The sequence below is a fragment of the Phyllobates terribilis genome, unplaced genomic scaffold (assembly GCF_046119375.1).
Source record: "Phyllobates terribilis strain yellow unplaced genomic scaffold, ASM4611937v1 Scaffold_1__5_contigs__length_1240528914, whole genome shotgun sequence".
In the NCBI taxonomy this organism is placed as follows: domain Eukaryota; kingdom Metazoa; phylum Chordata; class Amphibia; order Anura; family Dendrobatidae; genus Phyllobates; species Phyllobates terribilis.
The window spans coordinates 6,124,083-6,141,497 of record NW_027362761.1 but is presented as its reverse complement, the minus strand read 5'-3'; the positions used below and the strand labels follow the sequence as shown (position 1 = coordinate 6,141,497).

The 17,415-nt window shown below is 45.6% G+C and overlaps 1 protein-coding gene across 1 annotated transcript in view; it reads right to left on the bottom strand.

The window, feature by feature from the left end:
* LONP1 (lon peptidase 1, mitochondrial) overlaps positions 1 to 15,232 on the bottom strand; it is a 213,826-nt gene extending 198,594 nt beyond the window's left edge. The window contains exons 1-2 of the mRNA XM_073653197.1: positions 14,771 to 15,232; positions 10,325 to 10,413 (exon numbers count right to left, since the gene is read on the bottom strand). Of these exons, the coding sequence (XP_073509298.1) occupies positions 10,325 to 10,413; positions 14,771 to 15,154 (473 nt within the window). The 5' untranslated portion in view covers positions 15,155 to 15,232. The remainder of the gene's footprint in view (positions 1 to 10,324; positions 10,414 to 14,770) is intronic.
* Positions 15,233 to 17,415: the final 2,183 nt, after the last annotated feature.

Sequence of the window (17,415 nt, the reverse complement as noted above, 5' to 3'; positions counted from 1 at the left end):
GTTATTACAACAAAACTAAATTTACCAGCACCACACATCACAACTTAAAATGTGAACTTATAACACTAGCAATTAGAAGTGCTCACACACGAGATGGGAGGGAAGATGAGGGTGCTGTAATGGGTTCCGAAAAATCCCATTACCGATAAGTAACTATAATTTAATCCATGACAGCACAACGAGAAAATTACAGAGAAAATAAGAATTCAGGGAGGGACCACAGCCTGGAGCACCCTTCTCCCAAAGGGGAGGTCGGAAGAGGAACCCATATACAGTTTATTATGCTTATAGAAAGTGGAAGGAGAAGGTTGCTGCCTTACAAGTCTGATCGATTGAGACGGCAAATTTCTCCGCCCAGGAGGTTGCCACGGCCCTAAAGGAGTGATCCTTCAGACCTTCTGGAACTGCTTTACCACTTGCAGAATTAGCTAAAGAAATGGACTCCCTAATCCATCTAGCTCTTGTGCGTTTTGATGCCTTAAGCGCCTTCCTAGGCCCCTAGAAGCAGGGCTGTGGAGTCGGAGTCATGGAGTTGAAGTCCATTTTGTGGAGTTGGAGTCGGTATAAAAAGGACAGACTCCTAAAATATGTAATAAATTGGGTTCAGTAGTTCAGTGCAGGATGTGCTGTAAATGTTTTCATAAGAATTTGGGAAAGTTATGAAATGTCTGTTCTGTTCCTGATCTAAGGGTCTAGGCTTTTAGCTGAGATGAATTTGTGCTGCACTTTACGTACATGCTCAGTAGTGAGACAGTGCTGTGGAGTCGGAAGTCAGGGAAATTGAGGAGTATAAGTCGGCGGTTTGAAATAGCGACTCCACAGCCCTGCCTGGAAGGACACCATTAATGAACGCTCTCTCCTCTTGATCTCAGTAACAGACAGGTACTTAACTAGACATCTCCTAACGTCTAGAGCACACGTGTCAAACTCGGGCCCGTCGGTCAAGTCTGGCCAGCAGGGTGGTTTTATTTGGCCCTCGACACCAGAACCACCACCTCCATGTGGGGTCAATATTCTGTATGGAGGACTATGTGGGGCCCATTATTCTGTATACTGGTGGGCCCACGACTTTGTCCAAGTTTTTCATTTTGTCCCTCTGTGTTTGAGCTAGACATCCCTGGTTTAGAGTATGAAGCTTCTCTTCCGTCTGATTTTTTTGGATTAGAGCAAAAAGAAGGAAGATCTATCTCCTGTAACCTATGAAACCGGGACACTACTTAGGTAGGTAGGATGGATCAGGTTTCAAAATTACTATATGTCTTCTAGTATCTGGTAAATGGTGGAACTCTGGAAAGAGCCTGAACGTCACTGACCCTTCGATCAGATGTTGAGGCTACCAGCAGGGCAGTTTTAAGAGAAAAAAAAACCTTAACAGATGCGGATTCCATGGACTCAAACAGTAACCAGTCATAGCTGTCAAGACCAGATTTAAATCCCATGGCACTACTTTTTCTCTTAAAATGGGCCTAGATCTAGATGAGGCTCTAATAAATCTAGACACTCAATTCCCTGCTAGACCACAGCTATACAGGGCTCCCAGAGCTGACACCTGGACTTTGAGAGTACTGGTGGAAAGGCCAAGTTCAAGTCCTTTTTGCAGAAACTCTAGAATACGACCCATTGGCGCCACATCCCTCATCTTTGATCCCGAGGAGGTTAAAAATTTCCTCCAAGTTGTAGCATAAATCCTTGTGGTAGATACCTTCCTAGTTTGAATTAGAGTAGGGTGGAAACAAGATTAGGAAAGAAACCGCTTTCCTTTAACAGCGACCTCTGAAATCCAACGCCGCTAAAATGAAAATTGGCTACTTGTGTATGGTACACCGTCCCCTGAGAAAGGAGATTCGGAACATCCAGGAGGATCAAAGGATCAGTGACGGACATTGTCTTCCGGGCCAAAAGGGAGCAATCAAAACAATCCTTGCTCGGTCTTCCTTGATCTTTCTTATTACTAGAGGGATTCAGGCTATTGGTGGAAATGCATATGCCAGGTCAAATTCCCACAGAATTAAGAAGGTATCTACCCTCTGGGGACCTTCTCTGGGATTCAGGGAACAGAATATTTTCACTTTCCTGTCCAACCTGGTGGCAAAGAGGTCTATGTCCGGATTGCCCCACATTTGTGCTATTTGGTTGAAAGATGTAGTTACTTACCGGTAACGGGATTTCTCAGAGTCCATGACGGCACCACGGAGGGGATCCGCCCTTCAAGGACATTAAACCTACAGAGAAAAAGGGCAGTACCTCTCGCCCGCATCAGTTGTTTACAGAGCATGAGAGGACCTCCGGGTTAATAACACAACATCCCCATTATTATGATGCTTATCAGGAACATCATTTGACTACGAATAAACAAAAAGTAAGTGTGCACACCAACGCGTGAAGGGAGGGAATGTAAGTGTGCCATCATGGGCTCTGAGAAATCCTGTTACCGGTAAGTAACTAAGTCTTTCTCCTTCCCCCATGACGGCACCACGGAGAGAATTGCAGAGAAATGTATTATCAAGGTGAAACCACTGCTTCCAGAACCCTTCTACCAAAAGTAACGTCTGAAAAAGATGATAAGTCCAGCCGATAATGATTAAAGAATGTAGATGGAGAAGACCACGTAACAGCTTTACATTTCTGTTCTATTGAAGCCCCAGCTATTTCCGCCCAGGAGGCAGCCACTGCTCTTGTCGAGTGGGCCTTCAGATTCTCCGGGGTGGATTCCCCACGCGAGGAGTATGACAGGGTGATGCTGCCCCTTAGCCATCTCACCAATGTGCCTTTAGAAGCTTTCTGCCCCTTTCGAGATCCCTGAAAGCACACAAAAGAGAGACCTTTTCTTCCTACACTCTTGTGTGGCAGCAAGGTACTGGATTAGGCACCTTCTGACGTCTAGTGTATGCAAGTCCCTTTCTCCCTTGTTTTTGGGATCGGGGCAAAAGGGTGATCTCCTGACACCTATGAAAACATGATGACACTTTTAGTAGGTAGGCTGGGTCTGTTTTAAAGGACAACTCTATCCTCCAAGATTTTTGTGAATGGAGGGCGTGCAGATAAAGTCAGGATATCAATGACTCTACGCGCTGACGTGAGAGCTACTAGAAGATGTTTTAAGGGATAGGATTCTCAGAGTTGCGTCCGCCAGAGGTTCGAAAGGAGGTTTGGTTAGAGCCGTGAGGACTAAGTTTAGATCCCAAGGAGGCGTGTTCCGAGAGGGGCAAGGTTTAGATCTAGCCGATGCCCTGATGAACCTAGATATCCACCTATTTCTAGTCAGGTCGTAGTTGTATAGGTCTCCTAAAGCTGCGATCTGAACCTTCAAGGTACTTGTAGCCAGGCCCTTTTCAAACCCCTTCTGCAGAAATTCTAAAATGGCTGACAGCAAAACCCCTCCATCCAACCCGGAACCTGACGATGAAAGGAACTTCCTCCAAGTTTTCCCATAAAGTCTGGTGGTTATTTGTTTCCTACTTTGTAGTAGCATGGAGATTAAATTTGGGGAAAAACCTTTCTTGCTCAGGAGAGCCCTTTCAAATTCCAGGCTGTCATGTGCAAGTTTTTTACCTAAGGATGACAAACCGGCCCCTGGGAAAGAAGGTCCGGAAGTTCCAGAAGAACCCAGGGGTCGGAGATGGACATCATCCTCAGCCAAGAAAACCATGTCCTCTTTGGCCAGAAGGGGACTGTTAAGATTACCTTTGCTCCGTCCTCTCTGATCTTTTTCAGAACGGCCAGGATAAGGGCAATCGGAAAAACAGTGTAGCCTAGAGGGAGATTCCATGGTATCGAGAAGGCATCTAACGCTACGGGGCTCCCTTTGGGGTCTATTGAGCAGGATGCCTCTACTTTCCTGTTCAAACTGCTAGCGAAAAAGTCTATGGTAAGACGTCCCCACATCTCTATGATCTGATTGAACAGCGATTGGTTAAATTCCCACTCTCCCCGTCTCAGCTGGGTTCTGCTCAGAAAGACTGCCCTGTGATTTTCTATTCTCCTTATGTGGAGGGCCGATAGGGACTTCAGATTGCTTTCAGCTAACTGAAAAATGGTCTCTGCCACTTGCATCAGAGGACGGGACCGGGTACCCCCCTGGTGGTTCAGGTATGCTACTACGTCCCGGTTGTCTGAGAACACTCTTACGTGGTGACCCTGCAGAATGTCCAGGAATTCTAGAAGGGCGAACTCCACTGCTAGCAGCTCCTTCATGTTTGAGGATGCTGAACTCCGGTCCTCTATCCAAACCCCCTGGGCTACCTGCTTGTTCAAGTGAGCCCCCCAGCCTCTGGTGCTTGCATCTGTGGTCAGGATCTGATGGCCTGAAATCACCCACAGAATACCCCGGGTCAAATTGTCCATCCTCATCCACCATCCCAGAGAAAACGTGGTTTTTGATGACAAGGTTAGCTGACCTTCTGAATGCCCTTTTAGGAAGCTTTCGGTTCCTAGAATTTCCCACTAACTCTCTGGAATGTATCTGAGCCCATTGAACGGCCAGAAAACAGGCAGTCATGGAACCTAGGAGGGACATAGCTTTTTGTAGAGACATCGACGGGTGATCCTTTTTACGAGAAACCTGAGCTAAAATCTTTTGAATCTTTCCTGCCAGGAGGCAACACACTAGATTCAAAAAATCAAGTATGATGCCTAGATATTCCTATACTTGATTCAGCTCAGTTCTGGATTTTTTCAGATTTAAAAGCCAACCTAAGCTGATCAAGGAATCCATGACCTTCCTTAGTTGGTCTTTGGAATGCTGGAAAGACCTGCCTGTTATCAGAAAATCGTCCAGGTATGGGACAATTAGTACGTCTTGCTCTCTCAGGTGTGCAGTTACCTCCGAAATTATCTTGGTAAATACCATTGGGGCTATGGCTAGTCCGAATGGGAGAGCCGTACACTGGTAGTGCTCGACTACCCCCCTATAGATATTGCTACCCTGAGGAACTTCTAATAATCCTTGTGGATAGGGACGTGATAGTAAGTGTCCTTTAGGTCTAGAACAGTCATGAAACAGTATTTTTACTGACCTCTTTATTGACTCAATTTTGAAGGTTTGAACCTTCAACAGCTTGTTCAATTTCTTTAGATTTACAATTGTCCTGTAAGTCCCATCCGGTTTTCTCCTCAGGAACAGAGGGGAGTAGAATCCTTCGCCTTTTTCCTGGGCAGAAACTTCTTGAAGGACTGCTTTATCAGGTTTAGAACCTCCTGCTCTAAGGCTAGCTGCTCTTCGTTTGAGGATCTTTTGGGAGTCACTATGAAATTTTGACGGGGAATTGAAATTTCAGCCCTGATTTTATTATGTTTAGGATCCAGGGGCTGATATTCATTCCCAGGTCGGGAGAAACAAGGATAGCCTTCCCCCCAACCGGGGAAAACCTTCATTGGGAGGGCTTTCTATTATCATGGGGGGGGGGGGGGGTCTGCTGAACAGGAACCCTTTGGCCTTCCTTCTTTTATCTTCCCACTTATCCTGGTCCCTGGGGGGGGGGGGGGGTCATATGAACACATTTCTTACTCCGAAAAGATTTCCTATAGGAATTGTTAGACAGAACAGGAAAGCGTTTTTTTCATTATCCCCGGCTTTGTCTAGGATATCGTCAAGAGTAGGCTCAAACAAAAATTCGCCCTCACAGGGAATGGAGCATAACCTTGACTCTGTCTGGATATCTCCTGGCCAACATTTAAGCTAGATGGCCCGCCGGGCTGCATTAGAAAACTTGCTGCCCTAGCTGCTAACATGACCGAGTCAGCAGAGGCATCTGTAAAAAAGCAGCAGCTCCTTTCATTAAAGGGATGGAGTCTAATACAGTATCCCTAGACGTTTTTTTCCCTTAGTTGTGTTTCTAACTGATCCAGCCAGACCATCTGTGACCTGGCCATACAAGTGGCTGCTACCGCGGGATTCAACCCTCCCCCAGCGGCTTCCCATGAACCTTTGAAGAAGGTGGAGGCCTTAGCTATAGCCACATCCAATTTTGGCGCTTTTTCCCAGAAGGAACATACCAGGTCATCAAATGGGTATTATTTCTTCAGGAATAAAATGCCCTTTCTTTCTGGTCTTTTCCACTCTTTTTTAATTAAAGATTTTAATTAAAAATTAATTGCCTTAGTTGATTTCTGCTTAGGAAGTCTGCCCTGATGTTCTCTTTTCCTTTTATGTGAACAGCCGTCAAAGAAAAGAGATGATTCTCTGCCAGTTGGAATAAGTGATCTGTCATCTCCATTAAGGGTCTGGATCTGGTTCCCCTCTGGTGGTTTATGTAGGCCACTGACACCTGTTTGTCAGAGAGGATCCTGACATGATGACCCCTGTAGGGATACAAGGAGTCTCCTCTGCCAGCTCTACCGTAAGTAACTTCTTTGAGTTTGAAAAAAGTGCTCTCTCGCCCCCTGTCCAGACCCCCTGGACTGCTACATCCTCTAGATAAGCCCCCCACCCTATGGAACTCGCATCCGTGGTGATCACCTGTGTAACCTTATTTACCCAGGGAACCCCCCTGGACAAATTAGATTTATTCAGCCACCAATGGAGGGACTGCATCGACTCCAGTGATAACGTCATGCTCCATTCCAAGTGCCCTTTAAAAGAAATCTCATTTTCTAATACTTCTACAAGGCTCTGGAATGAAACTGGACCCACAACACTTACAGAATGCAAGCGGTTAGAAAGCCTAGGAAGGATATAGCGCTCCTAAGGGACATGGTGGGAAACTTTAGGGCTTTTGACACCTGACTCTGAATCTTTTCTATTTTATAGCCTGGGAAATTACACTCCTGCACCTCTGAGTTCAACAGGAGCCCTAGAAATTCTAGTATCTTTTGGGGCTCTACTCTACTTAACTTTTTAACATTCAACAGCCAGCCTAAATTCTTTAAGGTAGATTTCACATCCTCCAGCTGACCTGCGCAATGACGGGCCAAATTGCCTACCACCAGAAAGTCAAGAAAATAAGGGATAATCAATACTTCCTTCTCTCGGAAATAGGCCAGTGCTTGAATAGGAAGTGCTTGATTAGCCCCCCAATGATTACTGCAACCCTGAGATATTGATGGTGTTCTATATGTATGGTCACATGGTAGTAAGCATCCCTCAGATCTAAAACTGCCATGAACCAATCTGGGAAGAATGTTTTTATTGTTGACCTTATAGATTCTATTTTGAAGGGTTGAATTTTCATGAATTTTTTTAGTCCCTTTAGATTTATTATCATCCTAAAAGAACCATCCGTTTTTTTTTTGTTTTTTTACTAGAAACATAGAAGTGAAACCCCTTTTCCGACGCGGGAAGCAAGCCTTCTGAACCAGATCTGAGACTTCAGCCTCTAGGGCTCGTTGCTCTCCTGAAGAAAACCAAGGAAAAGTCACCACGAACCTCTGGTGCGGGGTAGACTGGAACTCTAGTTTTAACCCAGATTTTATTAGGCCAAGAATCCAACTGCTACCCGAAATTCTTTCCCCGGCAAGGAAGGAGGAGAGCCTGGCCCTCCACCTGGGCTGGAAGTCATTGGTCTGGCTTTTTGGTATCCTGGAGGAGGTTCCAAACATGAAGCCTCTACCTTTCCTTCTCTGGTCCTCCCATCTATCCAGCTCTCTGGAGGGCTTCTCATGGGTAAACTTTTTCTTGATGGATCGCTTGTAGGCAGGGTTGAATAGCTTAGGAAATCCCTTCTTGGAGTCGCCAGCCTTCTTCAAGAGCTCATCCAAAGCTGGGCCAAACAGGTGTTCCCCCTCAAGTGGAATGGCAAACAGCTTTGCTCAGGCATGAACGTCCCCTGGCCAGCATGTTAATCACAAGGTCCTACGGGTCACATTCGAAAGGACTGCTGACCTTGCCGCTAAACGCACCGAATTAGCCGAAGCATCCGATAAAAAGCTGCTGCCCCTCACATAAGTGGGATAGTGGCCAAAATATTGTCTCTTGACACCTTGTCTTTCAGTTGGGCTTCTAGACGAGCAAACAAAATCATTAAAGATCTGGACGTACATGTTGCAGCCACTGCTGGTTTTAGGGCCCCAGCTGATGTCTCCCATGTACCTCTAAGAAAGATGTTCGCTTTATCCTTCAATTTCAAGGGGAGAAAGTAATGTCCTCAAAGGGGAGTAAGGTTCATTTAGAAGCTCTTGCTACGGCCGCATCAAGTTTTGGGGCTTTATCCCAGATAGACGAGGAAGGCTCATCAAAAGGATATCTCCTCTTTAACGATGGGGAAGGGAGCCTCTCTTCTCCGGTCTTTTCCATTCCCACTGAATTAGGGCCTATATCTTGTCATTGGATGGAAATGTCCTACGTCTCTACTGATCTCAGCCTCCAAACAATGTCCTGTACTGACTTCTCGGGTTTAGACTCGACTATGCCCATAGTGGCCCTGACCGCCTTTATGAATTTGTCCATCTCCTTTTACATGCAGATTCTGCATGAGAAAAAAATAAATAAATAAAAATCGCAGTATGCTGTGAGTGCATCTGATAATAGACTTGTATGGGTGCTCGTGATCCTATGAGTGCGTATGAAACATCAGACTGCACTCGAATCTCATCCTAGTGCAGTAAAACATCTGCAGGTTCACACGATGGAGAAATTAAAGCAAACGTGTCAGCAGGAATATCCTCGTTAAACTAAGGGTATGGGCAGTATGGAGCTGTCATACTAATTTAATACATACTTTTAGTTTGAAAATCTGCAGCCTGGTTTTCGTTAAATCATAATGCTAAATTTTGGTGCTTAATGGCGGGAGCTGTGGGTAGGGTCATCGGCTCAGAGGGCTCAGCCACGGCCCCTTCGGTGCCTTCTGTTGCATTAATTTGAATTTGGGGTTGGTGCCATCTTAGCTGTGGTCGGCACTCTCGCTGGTGGCAGTCTTCATGAAAATAGTGTCGACGCATATACAGATCGACCTCCCGCGGTCTTCAGAAAAATGGCGATGGAGGTGGCACATGCGCAAAATGAGATCGCCACAAACGAGAGCGCCGCCCACAGCTAAGACGGTACCAACCCGAAATTCAAATTGATGCAATAGAGTCAGCGGAGGGGCCATGGCTAAGCCCTCTGAGCTGATGACCCTACCCACAGTCCCGCCCACAAGACCCAAACGAAAGAAACCGAAATTTAACATTAAAGAAGTTGTCCATTACTTTATATTACCCCCCCAATGTATCCCCCTGGAGCCCCTAAGGATTTTTGCAAATACCTTGCGTTGCTTTTTCTGCCTGTGAGCGGCGCTATCCTTGGCCGCTCACAGGCATCAAGTGACCCCACGCTGACGTCACGACAAGTGAGGTGTGACTCAGCGCTGGGATCCCTGCGGTAGCTGCTGGGTTGTGGGCGGGGTTGCCCCCCGCGTCACACCCAGTATCCCCCGCGTGCTTTCCTAATGAATGGGGAGAGGCAGAGTGCGCGGTGGATGCAGGGTATGATGCGTGGGGATAACCCCACCCACAGCCTGGCATCCACCATGGAACGCAGAAGAGAGAGACCCTTGGCTGCAGCCTGGACTTATCGAGCCGTCAGCGGATGTCGCAGCCGGCTGCAGCCGGGGGTCACGTGATGCCTGTGAGCGGCAAGTGATAGCGCCACTCACAGGCAGTATCTGCAACGTAAGCTAATTACAAAAATCCTTAGGGGCCCTGGGGGGATACATTGGGGGGGGGGGAGGGGGGGGGTAATCTAAAGTACTGGACAACCCCTTTAAGATTTAATAAAAACCAGGTATGTGTTAAATGACAGCGCCATACTGCCCATACCTTTAGTTTAACATGGACATTCCTGCTGACAGGTTTCCGTTAAGCTGTCTTCTCTGCACCTGTGCTGCGATTCTCTCATGCAAGAGAATCAGATCACCCTAAGCTGACACTTGCTAAAACTGACAGCGTTTGATCCGAGTGACAGTAGCGTAATTGGCACGATTGATGACCCCAGCCTTATACTGAGTCTTTTCTCACAAAACGATATATCATTTTCCTCCACTGCTCCAGCTCAAGAACATGGTGTATGTATATTGGACTGCATTTTCATGGTGACAGGTTCCCTTTCATTTCCTGCTGTCTAGCATGAGAATACCCTTTCTTCTCGCAAGTGAAACAGCTGTTATCATGCAAGTCTAAGTGAGTGTGCAGAAAAACAGTGCAGGTGTACAGGGTTGCAGCGGTTAGAAGCTAAAGCATTACTGCTGCATGTAAACGTAGCCTAAATATGCAGGGCCAGTATTATATAAATGACAGTCAATAATAGAAGAAACTCTTAGATTTATATGGTCTCATGCAATATATTTTAAAAAGCTCTTTTTACAAGGAAGTAGTTAATTCTTGTGGAAGAATATAAAAGTACCATACTTACTTGTCATCTCTCTTGAGAAAAACGCCGGCATAGGGTTGGGCAAGCCTTACTTTACGTCTCAGAAGTGCCACCAAATTAGGATTCTTGACCTTCGTTGGAAAAAGAATAATACAAGTATTAAAGGGTTATTGCCAAAATGATGAAGCGGTCTCAGTTTTCTGTACATACAATTATCCATGTGTGCCAATACAACTTATTTTTACATTTACAGCTCTCGCCCTGCTATTCTGACACCTCAGTGCTCTCATTACCTATCTAATGCTACTGGATCCATCCTCTAGCAGCTCTAACGCTGTCTGTCAAGCACACTCTGATCACCTAACGACCCTACGAAATAAAACATGACAGTCGGGGTCTGCCACAGCTCAGCTATGCTGAAGATCCCCTAATTCATGAAAAACAAAAAAGACCCCCAGAATATCTCAACATTCTCATTGCCCAGACAGCCAGGGCTGTGGAGTCGGAATCGGAGTCAGTATAAAATGGACCGACTCCAACTCCTAAGAATTTGGGAAAGTTATGAAATGTCCTATAAATGTCTGTCCTATTCCTGATCTAAGGGTCTAGACTTTTAGCTGAGATGAATCTGAGCTACAGTAAATTTATCACTTAAACATGAGCCGTGTATGAGGGAGTCGTGGAGTCGGAGGTTTGGCTTACCAACTCCACAGCCCTGCCGACAGCAGTGCTGTAGTACAACTTAGCCATTATGTGCTCAGCTCTGCAGATCCAATGAACCACCACTGAAATGTGGAGATTGTCAACGGTAATGAATATCCAACAAATAGTGGCTCAGTCACTACATTCACCACATCCAAATAAAAATTACAAGTTGAGATGTGAAATTTTATCCATCGATAGAGCTGTGTGGGGGGGGGCGGCTTTTTTGTGTCCCGAGTTGACTTTTTATTGGATTTTTGGGGGGAGCTGCGACGACTAAAAAAATCCAAATCTGGCATTTTTATTTTGTTTTCACTGTTTAATGTATGGTTTAAGTTATTTTATATTTTGATAACCTCGACTCTTATGGACATGGTAAAATGTTTTATTTTTCACCTTTATTTTTTGGTCCCCTTAGGGAACTTAAACCTGGGATTGTTTGATTGCTTATACAATATACTGCAATACCACAGTATTGCAGTATATGGTATAAATTGATGGCTCTTTTGAAGCTCAACTCAGGTTATGGCTGAATTTCAAAAGGAGTGCAATAATGGCGACGGGAGGCTTCAGCAAGCCCCTGACTGCCATGCTATACCATCAGAGCTCTATAAATCTTGCCATGAGGGGGGGGGGGGGGGGGGGGGTCAATGAGAGCTGAAGCGTACAAGCACTGGCATAGTTTCATTCAAATGCCAATGTCAGAAATTGACAGTGGTATTTAAATGGTTAAAATAGCAGTGATCGCTGTTGTTACAGCAGATGCCAGCTATGCATTACAGCTAGAATCTGCTCTGTATGTAGCGGGCACAGCTCCTGAGCCCATCCATATACAGTACATGCACCCTGACTGATATACAGTTACATCAGGGTTAGCGAAGGGGTTGTAAATAATATATTAATCTTATCACTTAATATTCAGCAGAACTACAGTAAGTATTTTGACTGGCTGCTACTGCTAATACATGTTATGATAGGGCTAATTATTCTTAACAGTTGCAGCTAATCAAAGCCATATAATTCACTCCATTTTATAAATCATGCTATTCCTTTTATACAGTCATTGCAGCTTGATCAACAGCTCCCACCACACACGCTATGGTGGCCCCCACAAATTGATATGACCCATACAGTCCCCCACACACACAGTACAACGCCCACGAAGGGGAGTCGCACAGTACAATGGCCACACACTTTCCCCTAACAAAGACTAACTGACAAATATATATATATATACACACACACACACACACAGGATCTAGTGATGTCATTGCACGTGTTGCTTTGATACGTTCACATCCAGGCTGAATAATGGAAAATGAAGCAGGCAGCTCCTTGCTCTACTGTACAGTTTGACTGTATCTGCATACTAAGGATGAGGATACCTTTAAAATTGAGCTGGTGGGCAGGAGGTGGGGGGCCATCACGGTGCCACACTACCTCAACTCAATAGTGGTAGACCACTGTTTCCAGACCTTTGGCTGTCCTGGTCTATGGGATGGGCAGGAACAGCCAAAGGTATGGATGTGCCGCAGTTTGCTGAGGTCTGCACTAGACGCAGACTTCCTGAGTCAAGCATATTTAGGGGTACAGCACATACCCTTTCTAATTTGAAGACGGATAATTCGGCACCAAGTGAAAGTAACTGAAGGAGAATATAGGCAGAAAATCCAGGGCCAATCTCTAGCCTTCTTGGTGACCTAATATTGCCCAGGCCTGCAGTAAACTCATCGTCCTTGAATTGCTTATATCTGGACACCTTACTGACAGCCCTATTAAATGTAGTGAAGGTTTATGAGAGATGACCAACGTTATCTCATCAAGGTCAGGAAAGCGCTGATAATAAAAATGATGCAATCAAGGTCAATGAACAACAAATCTGAACTCAAGTAGGGAAAACATGTAGTTATTGTCTAAGCAATTACACATTGGGGGAAAAAAATCAGGACTGTCAACTGAATGGAACTGCAGATTTTCACCACTGATTTCATTTTTTTTCCAATGTAGAGGGTGAAATCTGTGGAAAATCTGCAGCAAAAACTGCAGGAAGATCAGACTGAGGTCATTTATGAATAGACTGGAGTGGTGAGCGCTTAGGAAGGACTCCTAAGATGCTTATTTTAATAGTAGGAGAAAAGCTTTATAAAATAATGACACTGGTAATTATTTTCAAAGTAAGCACACCAACCCCATCAAGCCTAAGACCATGTTCACACAAATTGGTTTTGTCAGTGTTTTTTTTATGCAAATCTGCAGCTGCATATTACAGTACCAGCAAAGTCTATGAGTTTCCAGAAATCTCATGCACACACATTGTTTTTTAATCAGGATTTTGTGCTCTGCGTGGTTTTTGGCAGAATAGAGCATGTCACTTCTTTCAGCGTTTTTTACCCATTGGAAGTAATGGGTGGTGAAAAAACACAGTGTGAATATAGCTATCAGGTTTTGCTGCGTTCTTAGCGATAAAAGCAAGTACAGCAGTATGTGAAACTCATTTATTTTTGTGATTTTACCATCTTGTCATGGTCACCTGAGATGGCAGCTTGGATTAGGAGTTTACATTAGTGATGTGTACAATGAACACATGGGCTGAGCTAGGTGTGAGACTGAAGAATACCTGTGGCCCATGGAGGTCTGAAATTGAACAATACCTGTGCAACTGAATGGCAGATCCCATAGTGTGAAAGTAAATAGTGTCCTACAAACTCAATGCACTGCCAGTGTCTTAGGTAAACTATTCACCTCCCCCCACTGTTACATTTGAAATTCTGGTTAATATGGTTTCACATATGTCTCGCATTGGTCCTGTGTTCATGCTTCTGAGGTGGGACACTTTGGGATCCTGAAAAATACAGCAAAAAACGCACCAAAACCTGTGTTTTTGATGGAGCTTCTTTCCTGTCAAGATATCAGGTCTTGCTGCAGAAAAAAAAACAGCTGAAAAAATACAGTGTGAACACAGCCCCATTTAACCACATAATTGCAGGCACATAATTTGCACTTTTGGTTTTCCTCAGGCATATGACATATATTTTTCCATCCCCATAGCTGTATGAGGGCTGTTTTTTCCCAGGGCAATTGTACTATGGAATGACACCCTTTACTTTAGCACATAATGTACTGGAAAACAAGAACATCCTTCTAAGTGAAGTGACAATAGAAATCGCCATTTTTAGTTTCGTGGAGTTTGTGCTGAAAACGCTCTTAGCAAAATGCTTCTTCTTTTCTGAGACCCATACCGTCTTTACTCCTCTGTCGATGGAGCTGTGCGGAGTCTTGTCTTTAAAGTTGTGAGGAGACTGAGAAACTGCATCTCTGGCGGTATATTATATTATATTATATTTTGACCAAGTTCCCCTTATGGCTTAATATATTTTATCTGGACTTCTAGTGATGTTGTGTTACCAACTGTTATTTTGGATGGTGAAAAAGGCGGCGATGGAAAGGTTTCATTTTATCGTATAACTCCATTTAGTTTTTCAGTCCCACTAGGACTCGCTCGTACTGTATACTGTGCATGTGGGATCTATGAAGCTTAGCCATGGAGACCCATCAGCACCCCGAGACCGACGATGTCCAAGCAAATAAATCTGATCACCCGCATCGTGGGTCAGGAAGGGGTTAAAGGCGTATGCAGGTTGTATGGTGATACCTGGTGACAGCGCACACACACACAAAAATGGCTTGTGTCTACATATTGCTGGCACATACCCGCCATGGCGCCCCCCTCTGTAGCAGCACCTCCATCTATGCCCACAGTGACACCACAGCCAGGGGCTCACTCACCTCCAAGATCTTGACAAACCTGGGGAACACGGGGTTCCTGGACACCGGGATCACAGGGACATTGGGGAACACGTCAGGCACCAGGAGGGGCGTGAGAGCGGTCACCACGGGGGCTCCATAGGCTGCCTCTTCGGCCCCGCCGCCAGCACCATCTTCTCCACTGCTGCCCCCATCACTGTCCCCAGAGAATGCGCCGCTGCCCCGAGTCCCATAGCTGCGTACTGCTCGGAGCCCGGGACCAGCAGCGCCTGAGCATGCGACCTCTGTGTAAGAGCGGGGGACTCGGGGCTGCCTCCCGGCCATGTACACTCTCCGCTGCGCAGCCCTGGCAGCTCCGAGCCCCAGCCACCGGCTACTAGCCCACAAGCGCGTGCAGATCATCATGCTTCTCTCTACTGTCCACCTAGCGAGCGGCACGCTGCTTCCGACGCACACTGATGACGTCACAGCTCTCTACCCAGTACAAGTCTTCTGGAGAAGTCTCTGGAGGCCATTTTGGATACTGGTAAATGGGGGATACTCTTGTATGACTGCTGGTCCTGCTGTAGACCGGATGCGTGACCTTGACATGTCCGCTGGAGCTAGTGACACAGGAGGGTGAAGGTTCAGAACTGCTCTGCACACAGTAGTGGTAAAAAGCTGCAAAATGTTTGCGCACCATGATACTTTGCAATCATTTAGCAACATTTGGTGTTTTCACACTATTTTTCCCTAGCTGTGACGAAATGGGCTGAACTTAGGTGTAACTGGGTGGTGCGACCCCCGCTCGTCAATGATGAGCGTTAGTGTTCCATATGCCAGAAATCTTACTCCAGTCCATGGCTGGAGTAAGATTTGTTTCACATGAAGGTACATAATACTTTGCACATCGCATTCTACCCCACCCCCACATCAAGATCAGCATTCTTGATGAATTGGGGCCTTAGTGTAAAGACTGCAGTGATGATTCTGCCACCACCATGTTTGATGGCAACAGAGGTGTATCTAGGTTTTCTGGAACTTAGGGCAAGAATTCAGTTTGACGTCCCCCTCCCCCTCCCCCTTCCCCAGCATATACCGTACAGACCAAAAGTTTGGACACACCTTCTCATTTAAAGATTTTTCTGTATTTTCATGACTGTGAAAATTGTACATTCACACTGAAGACATCAAAACTATGAATTAACACATGTGGAATTATATACTTAACAAAAAAGTGTGAAACAACTGAAAATATGTCTTATATTCTAGGTTCTTCAAAGTAGCCACCTTTTGCTTTGATGACTGCTTTGCACACTCTTGGCATTCTCTTGATGAGCTTCAATAGGTAGTCACCGGAAATGGTCTTCCAACAATCTTGAAGGAGTTCCCAGAGATGCTTAGCACTTGTTGGCCCTTTTGCCTTCACTCTGCGGTCCAGCTCACCCCAAACCATCTCGATTGGGTTCAGGTCTGGTGACTGTGGAGGCCAGGTCATCTGGCGTAGCACCCCATCACTCTCCTTCTTGGTCAAATAGCCCTTACACAGCCTGGAGGTGTGTTTGGGGTCATTGTCCTGTTGAAAAATAAATGATGGTCCAACTAAACGCAAACCGGATGGAATAGCATGCCGCTGCAAGATGCTGTGGTAGCCATGCTGGTTCAGTGAAAAATTATGTCATCATCCCCAAACATCCTTTCAATTGATGGGATAAGAAAACTGTTAAAAATATCAATGTAAACTTGGGCATTTATTGAAGATGTAATGACAGCCATCTCCCCAGTGCCTTTACCTGATATGCAGCCCCATATCATCAATGACTGTGGAAATTTGCATGTTCTCTTCATGCAGTCATCTTTATAAATCTCATTGGAACGGCACCAAACAAAAGTTCCAGCATCATCACCTTGCCCAATGCAGATTCGCGATTCATCACTGAATATGACTTTCATCCAGTCATCCACAGTCCACGATTGCTTTTCCTTAGCCCATTGTAACCTTGTTTTTTTCTGTTTAGGTGTTAATGATGGCTTATGTTTAGCTTTTCTGTATGTAAATCCCATTTCCTTTAGGCGGTTTCTTACAGTTCGGTCACAGACATTGACTCCAGTTTCCTCCCATTCGTTCCGCATTTGTTTTGTTGTGCATTTCCTGTTTTGGAGACATATTGCTTTAAGTTTCCGGTCTTGACGCTTTGATGTCTTCCTTGGTCTACCAGAATGTTTGCCTTTAACAACCTTCCCATGTTGTTTGTATTTGGTCCAGATTTTAGACACAGCTGACTGTGAAAACCAACATCTTTTGCAACATTGCTTGATGATTTACCTTCTTTTAAGAGTTTGATAATCCTCTCCTTTGTTTCAATTGACATCTCTGGTGTTGGAGCCATGATTCATGACATCTCCGCCTCCACCACTTCCTGTCAGGCCTCGGGAGGAGGCCTGACAGGAAGTGGTGGAGGCGGAGCCTGCCGTGTGCTGCAAGAGTTGTGCTGTGTGTGGAGAGAGCTCCTGGGAAGGGAGGAGAGCCAGGCGGAGGTGACCGAGCGGACCGGGAGGACCAGTAGGAGGCGACCGGAGGGACGAGCGCAAGAGAGCGCTGTGGCAGCGTGCAGTGCCGGCCAGCTTAGGGTGCCAGGTGGTGGTTACCAGGAGGTGATCAGGAGGACCGGTAAGAGGCGACCGGA